This window comes from Vitis vinifera, chromosome 6 (genome assembly GCF_030704535.1).
Source record: "Vitis vinifera cultivar Pinot Noir 40024 chromosome 6, ASM3070453v1".
Lineage (NCBI taxonomy): Eukaryota > Viridiplantae > Streptophyta > Magnoliopsida > Vitales > Vitaceae > Vitis > Vitis vinifera.
The window spans coordinates 1,367,023-1,391,049 of NC_081810.1; the positions used below are offsets into that span (position 1 = coordinate 1,367,023).

The 24,027-nt window shown below is 37.7% G+C and overlaps 1 protein-coding gene across 4 annotated transcripts in view; it reads left to right on the top strand.

The window, feature by feature from the left end:
- The window catches only part of LOC100232893 (callose synthase 9), a 115,680-nt gene that overhangs the window by 24,255 nt on the left and 67,398 nt on the right, over positions 1-24,027 (top strand). For all 4 annotated transcript variants that reach the window (XM_059737338.1, XM_059737335.1, XM_059737337.1 and 1 more), the window contains 11 exons: positions 7,956-8,045; positions 10,483-10,580; positions 10,709-10,826; positions 12,014-12,145; positions 17,782-17,858; positions 17,923-18,001; positions 18,426-18,548; positions 19,065-19,167; positions 19,455-19,578; positions 19,699-19,888; positions 20,020-20,072. In XM_059737338.1, the coding sequence (XP_059593321.1) occupies positions 7,956-8,045; positions 10,483-10,580; positions 10,709-10,826; positions 12,014-12,145; positions 17,782-17,858; positions 17,923-18,001; positions 18,426-18,548; positions 19,065-19,167; positions 19,455-19,578; positions 19,699-19,888; positions 20,020-20,072 (1,187 nt within the window). The remainder of the gene's footprint in view (positions 1-7,955; positions 8,046-10,482; positions 10,581-10,708; positions 10,827-12,013; positions 12,146-17,781; positions 17,859-17,922; positions 18,002-18,425; positions 18,549-19,064; positions 19,168-19,454; positions 19,579-19,698; positions 19,889-20,019; positions 20,073-24,027) is intronic.

A 24,027-nucleotide genomic window follows, 5' to 3' on the forward strand; every position in this document is an offset into this window, starting at 1 on the left:
CATATCAACAGTAGAAATTTTACCCCAAACAGCTTCCCAAGCAAAAAAAACGAGTTCTTAAAGGGGCACACGAACCCCATACCTCCTTTGCTAGAAATAAGGGGCTGTTCTCCACTTTTAAAGATCGATAGTAAGATTTAACACTGAACTTTCCTTTCCTCTCAATCTTCCAAATTAGAGAATCCTCTCTTTCTTGAACCTTTACTGCAGAGATGTGAATTAGAAAACGATTCACCTCCTCCAATTCCCAATCATGAAAGGGTCTTCTAAAGTGCACCTCCCATCCCCCGCCACCACCTCCTTGTCTCCCCCAAAGATCAGCCACTATAGCAGAGTTATGGGTTGCAATTCTGAAGAGCAAAGGAAAGAGCTCCTTCAACTTAGAATCTCCAACCCAATAGTCCCACCAAAATCTGCTACGTCTACCATTTCCAATACGAATACTAGTTTTGAGGAAGAACTCCTCCCATCCCTTTCTAATGTCTTTCCAAAGGCTCATCTCATAGGACTCCCTTACCTCTCTAGTGGTCCAACCCCCTTCCCCCTCCCCAAATTTACCAACAATGACTTTCCTCCAAAAGCTCTCCCTTTCGAAAGAAAATCTCTAGAGCCATTTTCCAAGCAAAGCAGATTGAATTCCTTCAAGTGTCTTAACCCCAAACCTCCATACTTCTTATCTTTGCAAATAGCCGTCCATCTTACCAAGTGGATCCTTCTTCTCCCCTCCACATCTCCCCACAAGAACTCCCTTTGAATTTTCTCCAATCTAATTCTCACTTTCCTTGGGATTACAAAAAGTGACATAAAATATATGGGGAGATTTGAGAGGGTGCTCTTGATGAGGGTAAGACGACCTCCCTTAGAAAGATATTGTTTTTTCCATGTAGCCAATTTTCTCTAGAATCTTTCCTCTACCACATCCCAAACTCTACATGAATTATGAGGGGCTCCAAGAGGTAAGCCTAGATAAGTAGTAGGGAAATTCCCTACTTCACACTTAAAAACCGCAGCGGCTCTATCCACATCCTCCACTCCCCCAACTGGGATAATTTCACTTTTCTTCAAATTTATTTTTAGGCTTGAAACTACTTCAAAACAAATAACAACCCACTTCCAAAAAACCAACGGGTTCCTATCATCCTCGCAAAAAAGAAGAGTGTCGTCGGTGAACAAAAGATGGGAAACCGAAGCCCCTTCTCCATTTTATCCCCATTACCTTGAATCCTCTAATGAAACCTTCCTCCTTAGCTTTTGAGATTAAGCTACTAAAAGCTTCCATGATTAGCACAAATAGATAAGGTAAGAGTGGGTCTCCCTGCCTTAGGCCTCTACAAGTTGAAAAAAATTGTGGGAGTGCCATTCACCAAAACTGCCATTCTCACAGTTGATATGCAAAAAAATATCCACCTACGCCACTTGGGCCCAAACCCCATTTTCTCCAAGACTGAGAGAAGGAACCTCCAATTAACGTGATCATAAGCCTTTTCAATGTCCAATTTGCACATTAGACTTGCATCGGCGCTTCGCTTCCTTGAGTCTATCGCCTCATTAGCTACCAAAACCACATCTAATATCTGCCTCCCTTCCACAAAAGCGTTCTGACTGTACGAAACTAGTTTTCCCATCACTCTTTTCAGCCTATTTGCTAGGACTTTGGCAATAATTTTATAAAGACTCTCCAATAGGCTAATGGGTCTAAAATCCTGCACATCACTAGCTCCCTCTTTCTTCGGGATAAGCACTAAAAAAGTTGCATTATGGCTACGAAAAATAGTATTCTACACATGGAGTTCCTCAAAGACCTGCATCACTTCCCCCCCAACGATAGGCTAACAAAACTTCCAAAATGCCAACGTAAAACCATCCGGCCCTAGAGCCTTATCTCCTCCCAACTCCGAGATAGCTTTGTAAACCTCCTCTTCCGAAAAATGCCCCTCCAAAGACTCATTATCCAAAGCAGCAAAAGTTTTAAACAGACTTGACTCCACATCTGGTCTTCTCACCCGAGGTTCCTCAAACGAGGATTTAAAATAAGACCCAATCCCTTCTCTAAGCTCCTCCTCTTCTTTACTCAGCTGAACACCCTTAATTGTCAGGTTGCTGATAAAATTTCCCCTCCTTGCATTGGCCATATGGTGAAAAAACTTAGTATTGCTATCTCCCTCCTTTAGCCAAAGAGCCTTAGACTTCTGCCTCCAAGAAATTTCTTCAAGGATGGCACAGTGGCTGAATTCATCTCTAGCTATCCGCTGACTATTCCTATCTTCCTCCGAAAAAGGACCAAACCTTTCTAAATTGTCCCAAAAGTTTAACTTCTCCAAGGCAGCATCCTTCCTAATTGTCACATTGCCAAGGGCCTCTTTATTCCACCTCTTCAAATCATATTTCAGAGTCTGATGCTTCTTTGCAAGCACAAAGCTAGGTTTCCCCCTAAAACTGTAGGACTGCCGCCAATCTTTAAACTTGTCCATGAAACCTTCCACCCTTAGCCAGATATTTTCAAACCTAAACGGGCTTTTACCCATTCTCATCCCTCCACAGTCTAACAAGATTGGCCAGTGGTCAAAAACAGGTCTTGGAAGAAGAACTTGCATTGCCCCTGACACCCGTTCCTCCCAATCTCCTGAAAATAGAAAGCGGTCTAACCAAGCCTTTAGGGATCCTCCTTCCCCTCCATTCCAAGTGAAAGTTCCACCTCCCAAGGGAGGATCAACTAATTCAAACTCCTCTATAAAGCTTGAAAAATCCCTCATTGTGGTTGACATCTGTCTGCCATTACTCTTTTCAACTGGGAACCTCACTACATTGAAATCCCCTGCTATACACCACGGATCACCTCAAAGCCCCTTGACAGCGGCTAGCTCCTCCCACAACTCCCTCCTCTCCTTACCGTTACACGGTCCATATAAACCAAAGAAGACCCACACAAAACTCTCCTCGCAATTTTTAAAACGGCAAGAAATAGAAAAAGAGCCCACTTCAGCCTCCAACACTTCCAGGATTCTCTTATCCCACATCACTAGCACCCCACCTGCCGAGCCCCTTGCATCTAAGGAAACCCACCCCAAATTTTTACCAATCCCCAAGCTTCTTACAATCCTATCAGACATTTCCTTCATTTTTGTCTCCTGAAAACACACCAAATCTGGTTTGTGTCTTCTCACCATCGACTTAATAACCATTCTTTTATCAGGGTCATGCAACCCTCTAACGTTCCAGGACATTATTTTAAGCTTCATAAGGAACCACAGTAATTTGCCTTCCCAACTCCCCTTCCTCTGCCTCTCTTCCAGCCAGCCCATCATAGTTAAAAGTACTGACAAGCTTCTTCAGCTCCCTTTCCTTCCTTGAAGCCGACAATGTTCTTCTCTTGCTATCATTAGGCTTCCTGATAACACCTCTTCTATTCTCAATCTCCTTAAGGATTCTCAAAATGTCCTCTTCAAAGCCTTCAATCGAGACCCCCACCGTCTTACAAAATCCTAGGAATTTCTTATTTACCTACGGGGATTTGACCTTTTCCCCTTCTTCTGCTACAGTTATGTGAAGAGGTGGCATCTGAAGCTCCTTACCCCGAGACTTAGGGGTTACCCTCTTTGGCAGGGTGAAGGATCGACCATCCTTGAGGATCACCCTTAGCGGCACCTCAGTCTCCAGAGGTTCATCACACATCTCCTCAGATTGCCATGCCAACGGATACTCCACAGAGTCCCCTAGTCCCGAAGTAGAAGGAGAAGAAAAGCTAGAAAACTCCCCGGACACCCCCCAAAGTCGATCTAGGGAACATACCTGGCGAATGATTTTTCAGAGGCGATTCCCTGCTGCCTTGGTCCAGCGGGGTCGCCTTCTTCCCTGAGCTCTCCCCAGCAAAACTTGGCGTTTGTGACTCCGTCTTGAGCTCCCCCGACTTAGAGGCAGGGAGCCCTAGGATTGAGTCTTGGATTGATTCTTGGGTTAGCCCCTTTTTAATCCCTTCTAAGTTATTGGGCCTGACAATCACAACCCATTTCCCTTTCTTTTTATATAAGCCCAAGCCTGGTCTTTTAAAAGGGATCTTGGCCCGATGGAGACTGGGCTTCCCACTGCCAGACGACCCTCCCAGCTCGGCCCACTTAGAAATTTCCCCGCCCAGCCCTTCCACAGGTCTCCTTCCACCGCAAAAAATCAGCTTTCCGTCCCTCCTGACTCCTGCTGCCGACCCACTCCCTGTCGTGTCACTCGTCTCCTCCACCAACCCAGCAGCCTCTTGCATAGAAGCAGGGTCTTCATAGCCTACTATCCTAGCCTTTTCCTCGGGAATCCGGAGCTCCCATCCAAATACTCCATCACCTATAGCTGCACCAGAGTTTCCTTCTCCATAACACATATCATCTTGCGTGACTCACACCCCCCTTCCTCCTGCTGAAGGGAGGCCCTGTTCTCTGGTTCATCTTCCCTTTGAATCTTTAAACTATTCGCCACCTGAAGAGCCGAGAACCACACCGAGTCCTCCCACCATAACGGGATAGAGAATGAAGCAAACCCCGCTATTACCTCTAAACTTCCAGGCACCTCCTTTCCATTGTTCTTAACAAGGATTCTAGCCCCCTTCCTATAACTAGCTTTTTTGGTCTCCTCATCCACATCTACAAAGCCCCCACAAGCATCACCCTTTTAAAGAACTCCATGCTCCAGAACTGAAGCGGCAACCCTGGGATTCTCACCCAGGATACATCCCTCTGGAATTCCCTCCTAGAGCACCCCACAGTTGGAGCCTACCAGTCTAGAGATAATCGGACACCATTGAGGCATCGGCTCCCCTCCTCCAGCACTTTTTGAGCATCTCTCACTTTAGAAAATTCAAAAAGAAACAAGGAATCACTTAAGGAGGCTACACTCACTTGACCACTGAAACTCCAATGGGTGTTTGCCCAAATCTCCACCACCCTTAAGTCGGGAGCTGCCTCATTCTCGGCATTCCATCTTCCCACCAAACAGCGTCTGAGATCTTTCAGTTTGGAAGTGTAAGCCTCGTTCCCTACTTCAACCCAAACTTCCTCACTTCTTCCTTTAGCCTTCCTCTTGAATGCATCTACATAGCTTAAACCGGGCCTTACAAGAGAAGTATCATTCCCTCCACCATAGGTGCCAGAGTCCTCTGCTCCATGCTTAGAGCCATCACCAACTCTAGCTAACTCCTTCAACTTGCTTCTGAATAAGTCCCAACCCAAGAGGTCAAACCCCTCTGGTATTTATGGAGCTTACTTTTCTCCCTCTTTGGAGTTTCATGGGTGCTCCCCTCTTCAATAGGAGAGGTGTTATTGGGGTGGTTAGGGCCTTGTGTGGGAAAGGAAAGGAAGAAAGTATGGCTTTCAGCTCTCTTGTGCCTTTTTTGGATTGTTTGGAAGGAAAGAAACAGTAGAGCTCTTGAAAATGTAGAGCATTCGATTCAGGGGTGTAAATCGGTTTTACTTTGTAATCTATGGGCGTGGACTAGGGGGTTTTTTGTTTCTGGTCTCACTTCCGTTGTAGATTTTGTTGATTGGTTAGGCAATGGGTAAAGGTTCTTTCCCTCTATTTTGTATACCTCCTGTATACGTTGGGGGTGCTTCCTTGAAGTGCCTCTTTTTATTAATATATTTCTCTTTATTCATCAAAAAAAAAAAAAAAAAAAATGAAATATCTCCTATCATTTTCTGAAAGGACCGAAAGCAAGAGTTAACGTCCAACATCATTTTGATGCATTTCTATTCTAAACCTCCTACCTCGATCATTCACATCTCCCTTGAATAGTTTCTTCCCTCTCCATTTGCATCATGCTTCAATCGACTTCAGAAACCACACCACTACCCCTCTACTTGCCTTGATCCATCTACGGAAGCCTTTACCTTTCTCCACTATCTGCACCTCACCCCTACCCTTTGATTAGACAATCCTCACCTCAAAGGAATTGGAGTCAATGCGGAAGAAGCAAGACTCCATCTCCCTCCTTTGGTTTTTCTTGTCTTAGAAAATCTTTACACCTAGGATGCTAGAAATAATTATAACAACTTGTCATATTTATCCTTTTTTATGATAAACATATCAATGTAAGCCAACAAATCAACTGCAAGCTCCAAGTCCTAATTGTGAAAACATTAGATAGAATCTTTGATTCTAGGGTTTTTGCTCATTCTTTCTACAACAAACATTTGTTGATGAAACCATGATGAAGATCCTATGTGCTGTTCTAGATATGAAGCCACTTAGAACCTCAATAAGCAAGATGCAAAGATATGGGGACACTACATCTCCTTGCCTTAACACACTAGAACTTTGGGAGAAAATTTTTGGGAGTACCATTAACATGAATTAAACCTCATAGTTAAGGTATATAATTTTCACCAAGCAATTTATCAATTCATAATCCTATTCTATTCAATGCAATAATTGAGAAATCCTAATTTTCATGGTCTTTGGCTTTCTTAATGCCTAACTTGCAAATGAAACGAGCCTTAGAGTTCTAAAGTTTATAATCAATGATTCATTATTCATTAGCACCGAGGACCACATTATTTATTTGTACATCTTTGGTGAAAACATTCTAAAACTTCATGATTGGGCTTTAAGATCGAAGGAAAAGCAAAAGAAAAAACATTAAACAAGCACTTAAGAAGATGAGACATAACCCAAGCATACAAATTATCTTGTAAGGATCATTGAAAAGCAAACAAGAAAGAAGAATGCATGCCACCCATTCATCCCTGTTCCTTCGTTTACTATTTTCCTATAATTGTTAACTTGTAAAACATAACTTGTACGTTTTTCTATTTTTTTGTATCATGTATTGTATTGTGTATTGTAAGTTTTTTATATAGTGAAAAATAAATAGAAAAAAAAAATGTAAATGGGTGAGTATTCATTGATTGTATGGAGTGTAGAGTAATATTTATCCAATTTTATGGAAGATGGTAGGATTTAAAGAGTTAAAGTATATCATATCATATGAAAACATTGAATTTTAAAATTTTAAGAAGTTCAAATTAACAAAATATAACTTTAATATATAGGTTCATGACATGACCCACAAAAATAAACTTCTTGAATTTTTAGCTATGATTTTTAGTTCCAAATTCTAATAAGGCATATGTACTTATTGTGTTGTTATATATATATATATATGCGTCTTTATGTGTCATCTTCAAAACTCTAGCTTTTTTAGGTTTGTCATCACTCCACCAAAAAAGAAATAAAAAAAACTTAATATATTAAGTAAAATTTTTTATTCATTAATCACTCTCATTTTCATTGTTAACATTCAAACCATTCAAATGAAAATTTTGCAATATTCATTATGAAAATAAAGTTACTTGGCTTCTAATATAATATCTGACAACAAGAATGCAGTTTTTCATATATGATTGTTGTACCTATTTCTCCTTTTTATGATCAATTTTAATCCTTTAATATATTTTAAACAATTAATATAAAAATCTTTTAATAAAAAATTTAATTTATATTTTTTTAATAATAATAGAAAATAGTTTAAGATGTAAGTATTGTTGTATCTAATATCATGTATCATATCGTATATCATATGTGTATTGTAAGATACGCTTTAAAATTAGAAATGGATTGCGATACGTATCGATTTCCATAAAAAATGTATCGTATTGTATCGTTGTATTGTATCGTGTATCATAAGTTTTTAACAAGTAGTCTTTTCCTATGAAGTACTTAAAAAAGAATTTTTGGAGTAAGACTTGGGATAGTATATGAACACCACTCATATATATTGGAGATGCCAATAGAGAAGTTTACTCATTGACCTAATACATAATTATGTCTATATTTAATTTCTAGACAAAATTAATTTTTACAATTGCTCTATCGATTGATCATGTGGTTTGATGCTAATTTCTTTAATGTCTATAGATTTCTTCAAGCTTTGTTGTGTTTCTTACGTTCTAATGCTAAAACTTCGTTGCTGTTGGCAGAAAGACAATGTTTGTAACCAGCGTGAACATGTTGTTCATCTTCTTGCAAATGAACAGTCACAACTTCGTATTCTTGAAGAAACTGAACCGGTATGTCTCTTTCTTTTGTGACCTCATAATTAATTGATTGTATTCAAACTTAATGTGTTGTTTTGGTTAATTATCATATTAGCTGGGGATAATCTATATTGGTCCACAAGTCCTTTTTATGACACATGGAATGGAAGATGCTGCTCATTTGACTGATGATGAAATGTTTTTGAGAGCCTTTTTATATTTCTAGATAGATTCTCTTATTTTCCTTCTTATGGTGGTGCTTTTTACCTCACTCTAATGTTCCTGCATCCTTTTAAATTATCTAGTAGTTTTTGTATCATCGCTAGTGCCCTATCCATAAGGTCTTTTCTTGCTTGTTAGTACTTTAGCTGTCATAAAGAGATGTAGGGAGATGGATTTCCTCCTAAATGTCAAGGCTAATGGATTTGAGTCTTTTGTGAAAATATTATGCAAGCCAAAATTTTCTCTGTACATTCAATTTTTAGTAATATAATCAGTTGATAAGGCTTAGTACTTGGAATGAATTTTGTAACATGTAAAGATGTGAGGGGAGTTTGAGTGATACCATAATGTAAGGTTTAGTTAGAAAGAGAGGAAGTGCAGTGAGGTAGTTTCATGTATGTAAACATGAAATTTAGCCTACTGAAGGAAGTCTAACTTCCATGCTATTCCATTGAATGCTGGAAGTGTAATTGATTATTGGGCACGCTTGATCTAGAAATCCTTGTCGTACAAGTTAGTTGAGCTTGTAGAGATGAAATCAAAGGAAAATGAATGGTTTCCATTGTTGAATATGACAACATTAATGGTGCTTGACTTAGATGACAATATTGACGGTGCTTTTAGAGAGAAGTATTATAGGTAGATGGGGTGATTTTTTTGGTTTGACATAAGATTTGGATCCTCTGAAAATTTGGGCAAGATACAATTGGAGGCTGAAGGGAAATCTCCATTTGTCTTTGATGGGAAGCCCCTTCATCTTTTTTTGAGTTTGAGAACTTTTATGAGCTAAAAGGGTATGGAATTCAAGAATGAGAAGGTTCGAAGGAAAGAGGTTACCGATGGATTGGTAGAGGCTAGATGCTGATTGCTTGAGGGAAGGAGTTTCTGCAAAAGATTTATGGGTCAAAGAGGTAGGTTTGCCACTACATTTATTGGGTAAGGAAATGTTTAAACAACTTGGAGATGCTTGTGGAGGCTTCATGATTGTTGATGCGGATTTAGTGTGGTGCCAACACTATAATTAGGTGGCCACATTGCTGTCCTTGGAAGACCATTGCACAGGTGTTTCTAGATTTTTCAAGATACACTCGGCTGGTAGTGGGAGATTGGGACAAAAATTCGGTTTGTGGAAGATATGTGGTGAGGGGATCAACCTTTATGCTCTCAATTCCTAGGTCTATTCAGAATTGCCATAGTTAATATCCTCACTATCTCATCAGTTCTTAGGTCCACTCATCATTTCTCTTGGTATCTAAAATTCTGCTGCAATATTTCAGATCTTGAGATTGAAGATCTTGAAAGACTCATGTCCTCTCTCTCACACTTGTACTTATCTCCTTTTGGTCATGATTCGAGAGCCTGGTCCCTATCTTCTTTAGGTTTGTTCACTGTAAAATCGTTCTTTTTAGTCTTGATCAATTATATTGATCCAACTTCATCATTCCATGTTGATTTTGTATGGAAATCGCAAACCCCATTTAAGGTAAAATCTTTTGCTTGGTTAGTGGCACTCAAGAAGGCAAACACCAATGACATGATTCAACTGAGAAGATCCTACAAAGCCCTCAGTCTTGATGTTTGTCTATTGTGTATGGAGAGTGGCGAAATGGTAGATCACATCTTTTTTACATTGCCCATTGAGTTTGGGGCTATGGCATAGACTATTTAGCTTGGTTCATATGGATTGGGTTCCTCCTAGGAGTTTATGCGACATGATGAGTATTTCATATAGAGGATTGGGAAACACCAGTAGAGGCAAGGTGCTTTGGAAGCTTGTTTTTCTTGCTCTAATATGGGTAGTGTAGTGGGAGAGAAATGCTAGGATTTTTTAAGATAAGTCGAGATCCTCAGAGGGTCTTTGGGACATGATCTTTTTCCTAGCCTCCTTTTAAGCATCTTGCTCCACAACTTTTAAGGGTGTTCCCCTTAATTTGATCCAACTTGATTGGATGTTGGTGTGTAACTCCAAGGGAGTGAGATAGCAAGGATAGATTATTTTTGTATATTCCCACATGGGCCTTAGGTTGTGGAACCTCATAATTGTATAGATTCTTCAACTTGGAGGTTCTTGCATTCTTTTTGTGTACTTTTTGTAGGATCTCTCATCCTTCTTTGTACTTATTTTACTCACTTCAATATACTATACTGTTGTTTCTCATCGAAAAAACATTAGATTGAGGCTTTGGGAAATACTCTAATGATACGTTTCATTCTTAAATTAATATATTGTGCCTTGATTTTGCTTCAGATATTGGACGAGGCTGCTGTGCGGAATGTATTCATGAAGTCCCTTGGAAACTACATTAACTGGTGCACCTACTTGTGCATTCAGCCAGCATTCAGCAAGTATGAATTCCTGAACTTTGATATTATCTACCTATAAAAAAACCTGTCTTAGTCTGATTTTTCCTTATTTAGCCTGTGCTGATTACGGAGTAATGGAATATTGATAGCTAGTTTTGTTTATTTTGCAGTCCACAAGATGTCAATCGGGAAAAGATGTTACTGTTTGTGTCTCTAAACTTTCTGATATGGGGTGAAGCTGCGAACATTCGATTTCTCCCAGAATGCTTGTGCTACCTTTTTCATCATGTAGGTCAACCTTGGTGGACTTCATGATTAGCAAATTGTCTATAATGTTTCTTGCTGCCCTTGGCAATTAGTCTTTATGATGGAGGACAACCGTATGATGGTTGCCCACAATCAAATGGATGGGCTAGGGTTTTTATCTTTTAAAGTTTAATGAGAGGAATGGGGATAAAGTTTGTGGCAGCGAAATAAAATAAACTAAAATATAGAGAAAGAAGATAAGGAGAAGAAGGGATTGATTTGCACTAAGGTCTTCTAGGAGTCTCGCCATGAAAAAAATTAATGGAGTCTCACCATTGAGAATTGAAAAGTATGTGAGAAAACAACATATTATTAATCATCAATACTTTTGATTTACATTAGTTAGCCTTATTTATAGGTTTCTCTATGAAATCCAAATTCTATAAGGATTTTAATAATGTATTATGACTCTAATTCTATTTATCCTATAACCTAATTACCTACTCCTAATTTGACCCAACAAATTAGTTCCAACTAAGGCTAATCCTATTTAAAGTTTATTTATGCCTTTCCTTTCTTTTCTTGAATACACTTTGAAAGGCTTTTCCCCATCACTTTGTTTATTAACATGCATGGCCTGGTTCACATACCTCTCTTGACTTTTATCTGTTTTAGTCTCAAAGTTTAATATAGACTTCTTTGTATCTAGTGCTTGTCCAAGATGTGCAGTGAAGTTGATAAGTCAGTAAAATTGAACCCCCCGTTTTCTATTAATATGAAAATTGTCTTAGTTTGGTTTATTTATTTACTTTTGCAAGGGAAATTTCTTTTTGTGGATTGTTAAATGAACACCTGTACACTTCTATGTCATGGAATGTTCTTCTGTCGTCTATTTAGCGTTTTGCCAATGATGTGTTTGTTTCTTCTTCAAACTGTTATTTCCTGGTAACATGGTTTGGTAAAACATTTAAATATAATATTTCCTTTAAAAATTCGCTCTTGCCTTCTTAATTTGGGCAAATTCTGTAGCTGAATCATTTGATGTGTATTTCAGCCATCTAATCTTTGTTCAGCTGTGTTGGTAGTGGAATTACTGCATAAATTCTCTTTTTAATATTTCTTTTGTTTATTTTATCAGATAATGCCTAGGGTTTTGGCCTTTCTTTGTTATACTTTTCCATTTAACACATTTGGCATTTATTCTTTTAAGCACTAAATTTCATGTACAGATGGTACGGGAGTTGGATGAAATGTTACGGCAGCAGATTGCCACTGCCCAACCAGCCAATAGCTGCAAATCAGAAAATGGTGTCTCATTCCTTGATCAAATTATTTCTCCTCTTTATGAAATTGTTGCAGCGGTATGTTTTGCTGTCCCTTTCTTTGTATTAGTCCATCTGCTTAGCTGAATGTGTGAAGTTTTTTAAGTCAACATGAAAAAAATCATGCTGTTTGTCATTTTCAAGGTTACAACTGTCCTAAAAAATTTCTGTTCATTTCATGTCTGCCTAAATTTGGCCATTGTGAAGTCATGTGTACAAGGCGTCTGTTTTTTACAAAGTTTTACCATGCTATTGAAGTAATTAAGGTATCCATTATTCAAAATTAACTTCTATTTCCAATAAAAAAAAAAAAAAAATAAATTTGAAGATAACTTTTCTAAAACCTTCGAAAATCATAATGATAAATTTTCCTAGGCAACTTTGTTGATTGTCTTTTGAGTTAGAAATCTGGTTTCTTTGGTGTTCTTTCCTTTCCTTTGTCTTTTTTATTTTTATTTTTGTAGTCAATATGCTATAATAGAGTGAAGCTACAATCCTGCAATCTCTTTTATTTTCACTTTTAAGTCGCCTTTTTCCTTGTTTTTACCTTGCTCACATTCTTTGTGGGTCAAATTTGATCCTTGTCATGCTTTTTATGTATAGCAGGATTATAAAATGTAGTCTTAGTTTAGATGGCTTGTTAACAAGAGTAGAATAAAATAAAAGGAAAAGGTCAATTGCTATCTTGATATTCACATATTCTTTTCATTATGCAAGTTTGGGAGGGCATGGTAATGCTGGTTTTGGTATGTGTTTATTGAATTTTTTTAAAGATATGTTGTCTTCTTAAGTTTCAAGAGGCCCAAATGATATTTTGATTACTAGGATTTTGTATGAATTTGTTGTATGGGTGTGGATTGGCCCTTCCTCTTTTAGACATTTTGTTGCTTTGGAAGCCCATGGGGGCTTAAGGAATGCCTTTTTCAGATAAAAGAAAGGGTGGCTTGGGTGTTAGATGTCTTTTTAAACTCAATAGAGCCCTCTTGGGTAAATGGAGTTGGCGCTTTGTGGAAGAAAGGGGGAATCTTTGGAATCAAGTTAGTAGTAGGAAGTATGGGGTAGAAGAAGAGGGGTGGAGTACTTGAGAAGTAAGGAAGGGGTATGGTGTGGGGCTTTGGAAGGAAATTAGGAAGGAATGACCTTTTATGAAAAACAAATTCGTCTTTTCTGTAGGGGATGGAAGAAAAGTAAGATTTTGGGTGGATAGGTGGTGCGGAGACGAGGCTTTAAGTCTTTCTTTCCCTTTTTTGTATGCTTTGGCCACTTCTAAAGAGGCATGGGTGCTAGAGGTTTGGGATGCTTTGGGGGAGGATGGGGCCTAGAATCCATGCTTTTCTAGGTCGTTTAACGATGTGGAGATGGTGGAGAGATTCCTATTCTCTTTGCAAGGGAAGAGGGTGGTTATTAATTTGGAGGATAGGATACGGTGGAAGGAGGCAAAGGATGGTAATTATTATGTTAATCCTTTTATAGTGCTATGAAGGGTAGCAACACAGTCCCGTTCCTGAAAAGCATTATTTGGAGCCCATGTGTTCCTACTGAGGTTGGTTTTTTTTGCTCGGGAAGCCTCTTGGGGTAAAGCTCTAACATTGGAGCAACTAAAGAAGAGGGACTGGTCTCTTCAGAACAAATGATACCTTTGTTGTACTGCTGAAGAGTCTATTGATCATCGTCTAAAGCATTGCACCAAGGCTAGGGTTTTGTGGGAGTTGTTATTTAGCCTTTCTGGTGTGCTGTGGGTTCTCCCATCGTTAGTGAAAGAGGTCCTTCTTGGGTGGCATGGTTTGTTTGTGGGCAGGAAGCGAGTAAAGGTTTGGAGAGCAGCCCCCTTGTGTTTTTTTTGGATAGTTTGGAAGGAAAGAAATGGGGTTGCTTTTGAAGATGAGGATCTTTCAATCCAAAGGATGAAATATTCTTTTGTTTGTAATTTGTGGTCTTGGTCTAAGTTGTGCATAGATGAAGGGCCTAATTCTTTAATTAACTTTTTTGAATGGTTGGGCTATAGATGAGGGCAGGTGAGTTTTTTGTACCCCCTTTCCTTTGTTTTTTGCCTATAGGCGCCTATTGTATACCTCCTATATGCTTTGGGTTAGCTGTTGGGCGTCCTGTTTTTATTAATACATTTTTCTGTGTCTTTGCCTATCAAAAAAAAAAAAAAAAAAGGAAAGAAAAAAGAATGCTTTTTTCTCTTCTCCATGCTTTTAATAATTCATCTATTTAATGAAATAGCTTTATCCCATCATTTTGAAATCTTTTTCAATTTGAGTAAGAAGAATATTTGATTCTTATGAGGTTGCAAGAGAGAGCATTAGAGTTTCACAAATCCTATTCTTAGTCCTTTTAGGTTGGCCCATGATTTGTGGTGTTCAATCTCTTCTTTGTTTTGGATTCTTTGGATGCGTACTTGTTTGGTTAAGGAGCTTTACTAGATTGACAGGAGTTTCTTAGGGAAGAAAGGAAAAATGGTTTTGGGGGATGCCTTTGTGTTTGACATGGCTTGTCTGGAGGGCAGGAGAGAAGAAATTTGTGGGAGTGGGGAGCTGGGAATTGGTACTTTGAACTTCGTAAAATTTCTTGTACGTTTAGTTTGAAATTGTCTCTGATTGTAACTTAGCTACATTCTTGATATCTTTCATTGTTGAGGGAGGGGCTCAAGTGTTTACTTTTGTTGCCCCTAGCACTCTTTGAGGGGATATGGTGTTTTTTTTTTTGTTTCCTTTGGATTTTTTGGTATACAAACTATTTAATTGGGTTATGGTCCCTTTTGTTAGATATCTGTTAATGAATTTTTTCTTTGCTTACAAAAAAAGTATTAGGTTTGAAATAGTTGGTGTTGGCATGCTTGATAATCTTTTTTTGACATAAAACAGTTTTTTGAAAACTCGTTTGTAAACATATTTTAATTATTTAAAGTTGTTTTCACTTTTTTCCTGATAGCTGTTTTAAAAAATAATTATGTGAAGATGGAGAATGATTGAAAAACAATACAAATAAAAGTTATTTTTAATATATATTTGGAAACATAGAAAACAGGTTGGAAACATTTCAAGTTTCCAAATAGATTTTTGTTCGTAAAAATTGTTCTCAAATATTGTTTTTTGGGCATTTTTTTCAAATATATTTCCAAACAGACCCTTAATTTCCATGAAAATTTCAATCTTCTTGAAATTAAGGACTCTACATCACTCCTCTTATTGCTGTAAAGAATTTACTAACCCTTGCTCACTCCAGTAAATAGGTGTCAACATTTGGAAGGTTTGGGCTAATTTGGGAACCGTGTGTTAAAAAAGTTCTCTTCTAGAAATAGAAAATTGTTTTCTAGATTTGGAAACCAATCTACTAGTTTTTTTTATTGAAAACAATTTTTTGGAGAACTTTTTCTGAAAATAGGGTGTTTTCTGATAGCATATTTTTATTGTTTTCAGTTATTTTTATTTGTTTTCTGGTGTTGTTTCAAAAAAATAATTGTACAAATATAGAGAATGATTGAAAATAAAGCACTATAGATAAATGTTATTTTTAAGCAATATTTTAAAAACACCAAAATAGGTTGAGAACATATTCCAAGTTCCCAAACAGATTGTTATTCTAAAACACATTAGATAACTATTTTTGACAGTTATAAAAAACTGTGTTTGACTGTTGATCTGTTTTTAGAAACGTTCCTAAACATGCACTTCGATTCCTTTTCATCCATTTTCTTTACATTCCTTGGGCAAAGTGCAATGCTTTTACCTTCTTTCTTTTGATCTAATTAATCTTGTAAGATTAAAGTACTCTAGAAACTGCAAGCTTTTCCATGGTTAGTGACTCATAAAAAAGTAGCATGTTGTGGCCATCTATTCTGCATATCTCTGGTGTCTTTGGGTCTTTTGCAATAGTCGGACCATCTCGGAACTGTCTCTCCTCCCTCGTTTTTGTTTGGATTATTCTCCACAGCTGCATTTAGAGCAGAATTGTCATGAGGTAGTGTTTTCATCATAAGATTAGGGATTCTTCATTACAAGCAAGGGAACACACTTCATTCAAGGAAGGAAGTGGAACTTTTCTAAGGATTTGAATCCTTATCTGATCTTATTCTAGATTCAAGCTAACAAGGAATTCAAAGATCTTGTCTCTTTCAAATAAATCATCAAGCTTTGCAACATCATTTGGTGATTCCATTTCAATATGTTGATAGTTGTCACCTCTTACCACAATACCTTACAATGTGTTGTAGTAGGTTGTCATTGTCGATGCTCCTTTTGCATGAATCTTGTTCATCAACTCAAACGCTAGACCAACATCTCCCTTCTTTGAATAGGTATGTGCAACAATATCTCAAATCTCTTAAGCCATAGAGAGAAAAAAGAATGTCTTAGCTATTTATGGTTGCATTGAATCCAGCACCTAGGACATTACCAAGAGTTTTTGGCTTCCCATTTCTCAAAGTTGTGATCCAAAGTTTTTGGTTCTTTTACTGTCTTACACAGATTTCCCATCTTCCCTTGACTGCATAGAAAAAGTTTGGCAGCTTGAGACCACTCAAGAAAATTATTATAATTGAGTTTTTGGGTAGTGATTTGGAGAGTAGGATTATCATGATGATTGGAGACTTTAGGGACTGGATTTCTGATTTGGGGTTTGTTTAGCCAAGTTGAGAACTGAAGAAGAGAAAAAAAGGATACCAAGAAAGGGAGGAAGGAGGTGGAGACCCTAAAGGTAGGAGAAGGAAGGGTAGAGATGCCAAAAAGGGAAGAAAGGTGGAATAGAGACACCAGAAGAATTGTGAATTGAGCCCTAGAAACTGAATCTGCTCTGATACCTATGAACCAATCCATTTACCTGATCAGAAAATATTACACAAATATATACAGTAGTATAAAAGGTGTTAGGATTAAAACACCCTCATCCTATTTTTTGGAAGCGATAATAAACCAATGCGAAAAATAAAGCACAAAAACACACACGAGATTTAGAGTTGTTCACTCTCAATGTGAGAGTTACATCCACTTGTAGCCGCTGCACATTTTCACTATGATGAAAAGAGAGTATAGGATTATACCAAAATGCCTCACCCTCTAGGCTTTTCTCTCTACATTTTTCTATCTCTCTCAATATCCCAAAAAAATAAAACTCTCTTAAAATTGGCTACCCTAAACATAATATAAATAGGGTAATAAAATGACATGGGTAAAATCCCCAAAATGCCTCAACTTAAAATACTGTTATGATTAGGATAATAATTAGGCTCCACACATCTTAACAATCTCCCACTTGGAGATTAATCCATCATCAACTGTCTTCACTTGTAACGGCTACGACTTCTCAATCCTTAGTCGAGAAGTCCAACTGAAGTTGCACACAACTCCAGTTTCTCAATTGTTACGGTTTCTCAATCAGTTTCTCAACTGAAGCTGTCAACATATCAGCTGGATTCTGATTCCCCTGAATCTTCTTGAGTGTTAAAACTCTATCTTCCAAAGCTTATCTTACGAAGTGATCCCAAACCTGTATGTGTGCAAATTGTTCTATTTTGTATATTTTTGCTATTGTTTTAGATTAATTGTGGCTCAGCAAACTATCTGTTCTGTGTGATGGTTGTCTCGTCATGAATTTTTCTGCCAGTTTGATGTTTTATGATGCATGATAGTCTGTAGAATCAGAAATTTTGACTTATCTGCAAGAACATGCAGGAGGCTGCAAACAATGACAATGGGCGAGCACCTCATTCTGCCTGGAGGAACTATGACGATTTTAATGAGTATTTTTGGTAAGCTTCTTGAATACTGGTTATGGAGTTTTCCCTCAATAATCACTAATCATGTTTTTTTTAGGTCACTTCATTGCTTTGAACTTGGCTGGCCCTGGAAGAAAGGTTCATCGTTTTTTCTTAAGCCCAAACCCAGATCAAAGGTTAGCAGTCAGAATCATGTAATATATGTGGTTAATTGGTGTTTTATTTTGTTATTTTTTATGATTTTACATTATCTTTCTTATTTTATGTATTGACAATAAAGGCATTTCAAGTGTTGTTTCTCAACTATGGGTTTGCTGTAAGAATATTCAAATGAAGAAGGAATTAACAGAAAGACAAATGAATTTGGTTTGTCTGATGCTTATTGCCATCATATTTCCATGTATCCTTTCTATTCTAGTGTTGACTTTTCTCCTTTTCTCTGCTTTCTTCTGCTTTATTTAAACAAGTGCTTCTGGAATGTAGTGGATTTAGTTGCTATGGGTTACTCTTGGTGTTTGTGTTTCCTGGTGCTTTATGAATTTCTTGTTTTTTAGTTTGCTTGTACTCTTTCTTAATCATCTTTGCTATTTGTGATTGCAGAATCTGCTCAAGTCTGGTGGAAGCAAACATAGAGGAAAAACATCGTTTGTTGAGCATCGGACCTTTCTTCATCTTTACCATAGTTTTCATCGCCTGTGGATATTTCTTTTTATGATGTTTCAGGTTTGTGGGTTTGCCGTAATAGTTTATCTATGCACACTTCCATTTCTAATGTGTACTGAGATTGCAGAACTACCACCTGTTTCTTCCATTTTATTTTATTTTTGAGTCTGTGTGTGTTTGTGTTTATATATGTTTTTCCATCCCTTGATTTCCACGGAAATCATGTCTTAATTCTTATGTGTCACCTAGTTCTGTGTGATATATCTAATGCATTCACCCATATTATTGTTTCTTCTGTCTCTTTTCACATTAGATCTTTTTTAATCTTTTCCTAGTGTGGTATGGTTTATTGAAATATTCTTCCATTAATTCCTTCCTTAGTTGTGTGTGCAAAAGCGAATTTTACTGCTGATATACGACCAATTTAATTATCTTCTTTGATTAAATGTCCTAGCAGAATTATTATGCATTTGTTCTTCTCCTAAAAACTAATTATTTCTGTGTTTGTTTCCTTCTAATAAGAATTTTCATCAGTGTAACATGTTTATAGACTGCAAAGTTTGTTATTTTTTTTAGGGACTCGCTATCATTGCATTCAATAATGGACATTTCAACTCGAAGACCATACGAGAAGTTCTCAGTCTCGGCCCAACTTTTGTTGTGATGAAGTTTTGTGAGAGTAGGTTTCTTTATGACACAGTGTTCTGCAGTTGGGTATATGTTATGTTCATATGAATAGATACCTATGTGAACCCTAGATGTTTTCATTGTAGCTGATATAAATTAATATTTGGCTGAAGTAGCTGCCCCTAAGGCCTGGCTCAAGTGTCTAATGTTTGGATGGGGGGATAGAATGTCTTGCATTTGATTTCCATTGGGGACAAAAAAAATAGTTAGCTAGCTATATAGTGCATCTTTCTATGATTTCTTTGTTTAGTTACAGAAAGTGTTTGTTTCTTTACATAGGTGTTTTAGACATTCTCATGATGTATGGTGCATATTCTACAACACGAAGTGTAGCTGTATCTCGAGTTTTTCTCCGTTTCCTCTGGTTTAGTGTTGCTTCAGTCTTCATATGCTTCCTTTATGTGTATGTCTCCTGATACCCTGTTGAATTTTCTCCTGTAAATTATATTCTTTCTTGATGCTTTTGTTTGTCACCTTCTGTACTTTTTATTTGCTGATTTGGCTGTGCATGCTCTAATCTCAGGAAAGCTCTTCAAGAAGAGAGTAAACTAAATGGAAATTCAGTTGTTTTGAGAATCTATGTTTTTGTTCTGGGCATCTATGCTGGTGTCCATATTTTTTTTAGTTCCCTAATGCGAATACCAGCATGCCACCAGCTGACTAATCGATGTGACCATTGGTTTTTAGTTCGCTTTGTGAAGTGGATGCACCAGGTTTGTGTTCTCTTATGTTTCCTCATGGTTTTTTATATGCAAGATTATGTTTTTCTTCCGTAACTGAAATGCTTTATATTGATATGGTGATTTATTAATTTCTTGTTGCCTTTCCTTGTTCATATTTGCAGGAACATTATTATGTTGGACGTGGAATGTATGAGAGGACCACTGATTTTATCAAGTAATGTTACAATTTCTTCTTGTTTTGTTATTCCTGTGTCACATTTTGAAGAATGTTTATCACTTTATGAAGTTTGTCTTCTTGCTTAAAAAATAAAATAAAAAGAAAAATGAAAAACGTTTGTCTTTTCATGTTTTTTCCTTTTGTTTCATGAAAGATGGAATAATTTATAGAGAACAAGAAGAATATCTATTATAATTTCTTAAAGATAGGATGAATGACCCTTATTACTTGCATTTTATCTAGCTTGGGGGCTTACTTTATGCCCACCTTTTGAATTCTAGCATCAATTTTGATTATTTCATAATAGTTGATTTTTCTTTTGATAGGTAGATAATGTAAATATATTATGTAAAAGCATCAAAAGAAATAGTGCACCAAAATACATAGGATGGTAAGAAAAAGGATTTTGGGATCCAGTGGTTGATAGAATCTCAAGGAGATTGAATGGGCGGGGGGAAAAGACTTTTTTGTCTTTGGGGAGGGGGGAAGAGGGATAACCTTAATTTAGTCATGTTTGTCTTACATCCCTAGCTATTTCATCTCTCTTTTCAAGATCCCAACATGAGTAGCCATAAAGATTGAGAAAATGAAAAGGTACTTCCTGTGGTCAGGGACTAAGGATGGTAAGAAAGATCATCTTATTAGTTGGGATGTGGTGTGCAGGCCAAAGGAGTATGGGGGTTTGGGTATTGGGAAGACTTTCTTGAGAAATCGTGCTCTTTAGTGAAGTGGCTATGGCGGTTCCCTACGAATGTGGTCTATGGCATTAGGTTATTGCGAGCATTTTTGGGCCACATCCTAATGGATGAGGTGCCAACATTTTGGTTAGATGGTCACAAAGATGTCCTTGGAAGGCTATTGCATAAGTCTTTCAGGATTATTCCCCATGCGCCCGCTTTGTGGTGGGGAGCGAGGAGAGAATATGATTTTGGGAAGATTTATGATGGGGATATCAACCTTTGCCTTCACAATTTTCAGGTTTCTATTGAGTTATCTCAGAAAAAATCTCACCATCTTAGTCGTTCTTAGTAATTCCTACCCACCTTCTTGGAATTTTAATTTCCACCGCACTCCCATTGATAGTAAAATTGATTTTCTTGAAAGATTCATATCTTCACTTACTCCAGTCCACTTTTCTCCCTCCATCGCAGATTCAAGGGTTTGACCTTTATCATTCTTAACCCATTTGGGTCTTCCTCTAAGGCTAATGCTTTTTGGGGTCTTGTGATTACAAAATTTTGCGGAGATTGGATGAATGACAAGAAGCCTTTTTGTCTTTAAGAGGGTAGAATAACTTTAAGCTAGTCTTGTTTGTCTCACATTCCTAGTTACTTCTTGTTATATACGATTCCATCAATAGTTGTGTTAAAGATTGAGAAAATGCAAAGGGATTTTCTTTGGTCAAGGGTGAGAGAGGGAAAGAGATATCATTTCACCAGTTGGGAGCTTGTGTGCTAGCCTAAAGTTGAAGGGGGTTTGGGATTTTAAATGATTTCATTGTGGAATAGGGCTCTCTTAATGATAAGGTAGTTGTACGTTTCTATGGGTCTCATTATTGTGGTTGGGATTCCAAAAATCTAGTAAGGTGTTTGCACTGTTGCCTTTGGAAGGCCATTGAGCAGATTTTCCAAGTGTTCTCTAGATGCACACTTGTTTTGTGGTGGGTGATGGAGCAAGGATTCATTTTTGGGAAGATTTATGGTGGGGGTATCAACCTATATGCTTTCAATTTCTTAGTCTTTTTAGAGTTGTGATAGCTAGAAACTCTTCCCTTTTATTTATCCTTATTTTCTTAGAAGCTTCTCTTTTGTTGTAACCTCACTTATTTGGAAATAGGGAACCTTGAAAGGCTCATGTCCTCATCTTACTTGCACCTGTCACCATTCATCCTTGACATGAGAGTTTGGTCATTATGTTTTTTAGGCTTATTTTCAATAAAATATTTCTTTTTAGTCTTATTCAACCTTTTAGATCCTTCCCATTTCCCTCTAGCAAAATTCATTTGAAACTTTAAAGCCCCATCTAAGATCAAGGGCATTACATAGAAAGTGCCCATATGTGACTTAATTTATTTTTATTCTTCTTTTTGGGCTCAACAACTACAACTTTCATTGGGCTCCTCTCAGTGCAATTCAACTTAATTGGAATTTTGTGTGTGAATCATAAGTGTCAAAATGGTTAAGCTTGGAGTAAAGCTTCAGTTTATAGAGAGTAGAGTGGCGTTCATGTGTATATTTCTTTTGGCAATATATTAAGATATAGGTCTTGTTTTGAGCTTTGGGGAATCAATCCTCTTGTTCTACTTGATTGGAGTTTTATATCTTTGGGAAGGATTCCGCTTCCTCATGTAATTTCAATTCCTTATCAATGAATTGTTGTTTATGATAAAAATAAATAAATAAATAAGGAAGCAACTCTCCATGTCTTCTTTCATTTTTTCTCACTAGGAATCCATGTTATCTTGAGAGAGTCTCTCTAACCATGGACGATATCACTCGAGATACGCCAGGCAAAGATAACAACAACTACCATCAAACCTTTGTCATAACAATTGAACTATCTCATGCTGTTTTTAGCTATAAGCTGGCTACAAAACTGAAGGTGATTAAACAGAGCTTAAAAATATGGAATAGGGAGGTGTTTGGGAGTTTGGAGAGTAATAAATTGGCTGCTTTACAACAAGTGGAATACTGGGATCAGGTGGAAAGTGAGAGGAGGTTGACAGAGGAGGAAATCTCTATTAAAAAAGAAGCCAAAGAAGGATATGCTAAGTGGGTTAACCTGGAGGAGATACATTGGAGACAATTATCAAGGGAGTTATAGCTAAGGGAAGGGGATAGAAATACGAGTTATTTTCATCGTATGGCAAATGCACTCCGAAGGAGGAATACCATGGATAGAATAAAAGTCAATGGGATATGGTTGTTAGAGGAGCAAGAAGTAAGGACAGGGATTGCAGACGCCTTTAAACAGTTGCTAACGAAAGACTCGAAATGGAAGGCGGATATAGGGGGGCTCATTTTGAACCAGATCAGTCAGCAAGAAGCAGATACCTTGGAGCTTCCCTTTACGGAGGATGAAGTTCATTCGGCCCTAATGGACATGAATGGGGACAAGGCTCCAGGTCCGGATGGCTTCATGGTGGCTTTTTGGCAATGCTGCTGGGAGTTCGTGAAAGAGGAGGTTTTAGAGATGTTCAAGGAGTTCCATGAGCAAAATGCCTTCCTTAAGAGCTTCATCAACATGTTTCTGGTCCTTTTACCAAAAAAAGGAGGGGCGGAGGAGCTGGGGGATTTCAGGCCTATCAGCCTTTTGGGCGGGCTGTACAAACTATTGGCCAAGGTGCTGGCCAATAGGATTAAAAAAGTGATTGGTAAAGTGGTTTCCCCAGATCAGAATGCTTTCGTTATGGGTAGGCAGATTCTGGAAGCATCTTTAATTGCAAATGAGGTGATCGATTCATGGCAAAAAAGAGGAGAGAAAGGCCTAATTTGTAAATTGGATATTGAAAAGGCGTATGACAGCGTTAATTGGCATTTCTTGATGAGGGTTTTGCAAAAAATGGGGTTCGGGGCTAAGTAGAGGGAATGGATGTGGAGTTGTATCTCAACTGCTAAATTTTCAGTGCTGGTGAATGGGAAGCCTGCTGGGTTTTTTCCTAACTCAAAGGGGCTATGCCAAGGTGATCCTTTATCCCCATATTTGTTTGTCATGGGAATGGAAGTGCTGAGTGTTCTTATTCGGAGGGCTGTGGAAGGGGGATTCATTTCCGGGTGCAACATTCGGAGGGGTAGTGGGCCAGTTGCCAATATTTCTCACCTTCTCTTTGCAAATGACACAATAGTGTTTTGTGAGGCAAAGAAGGAAGACATGACCTACTTGAGCTGGATCTTATGTTGGTTTGAAGCCGTTTCAAGGTTAAGGATAAATTTGGCTAAAAGTGAAATTATTC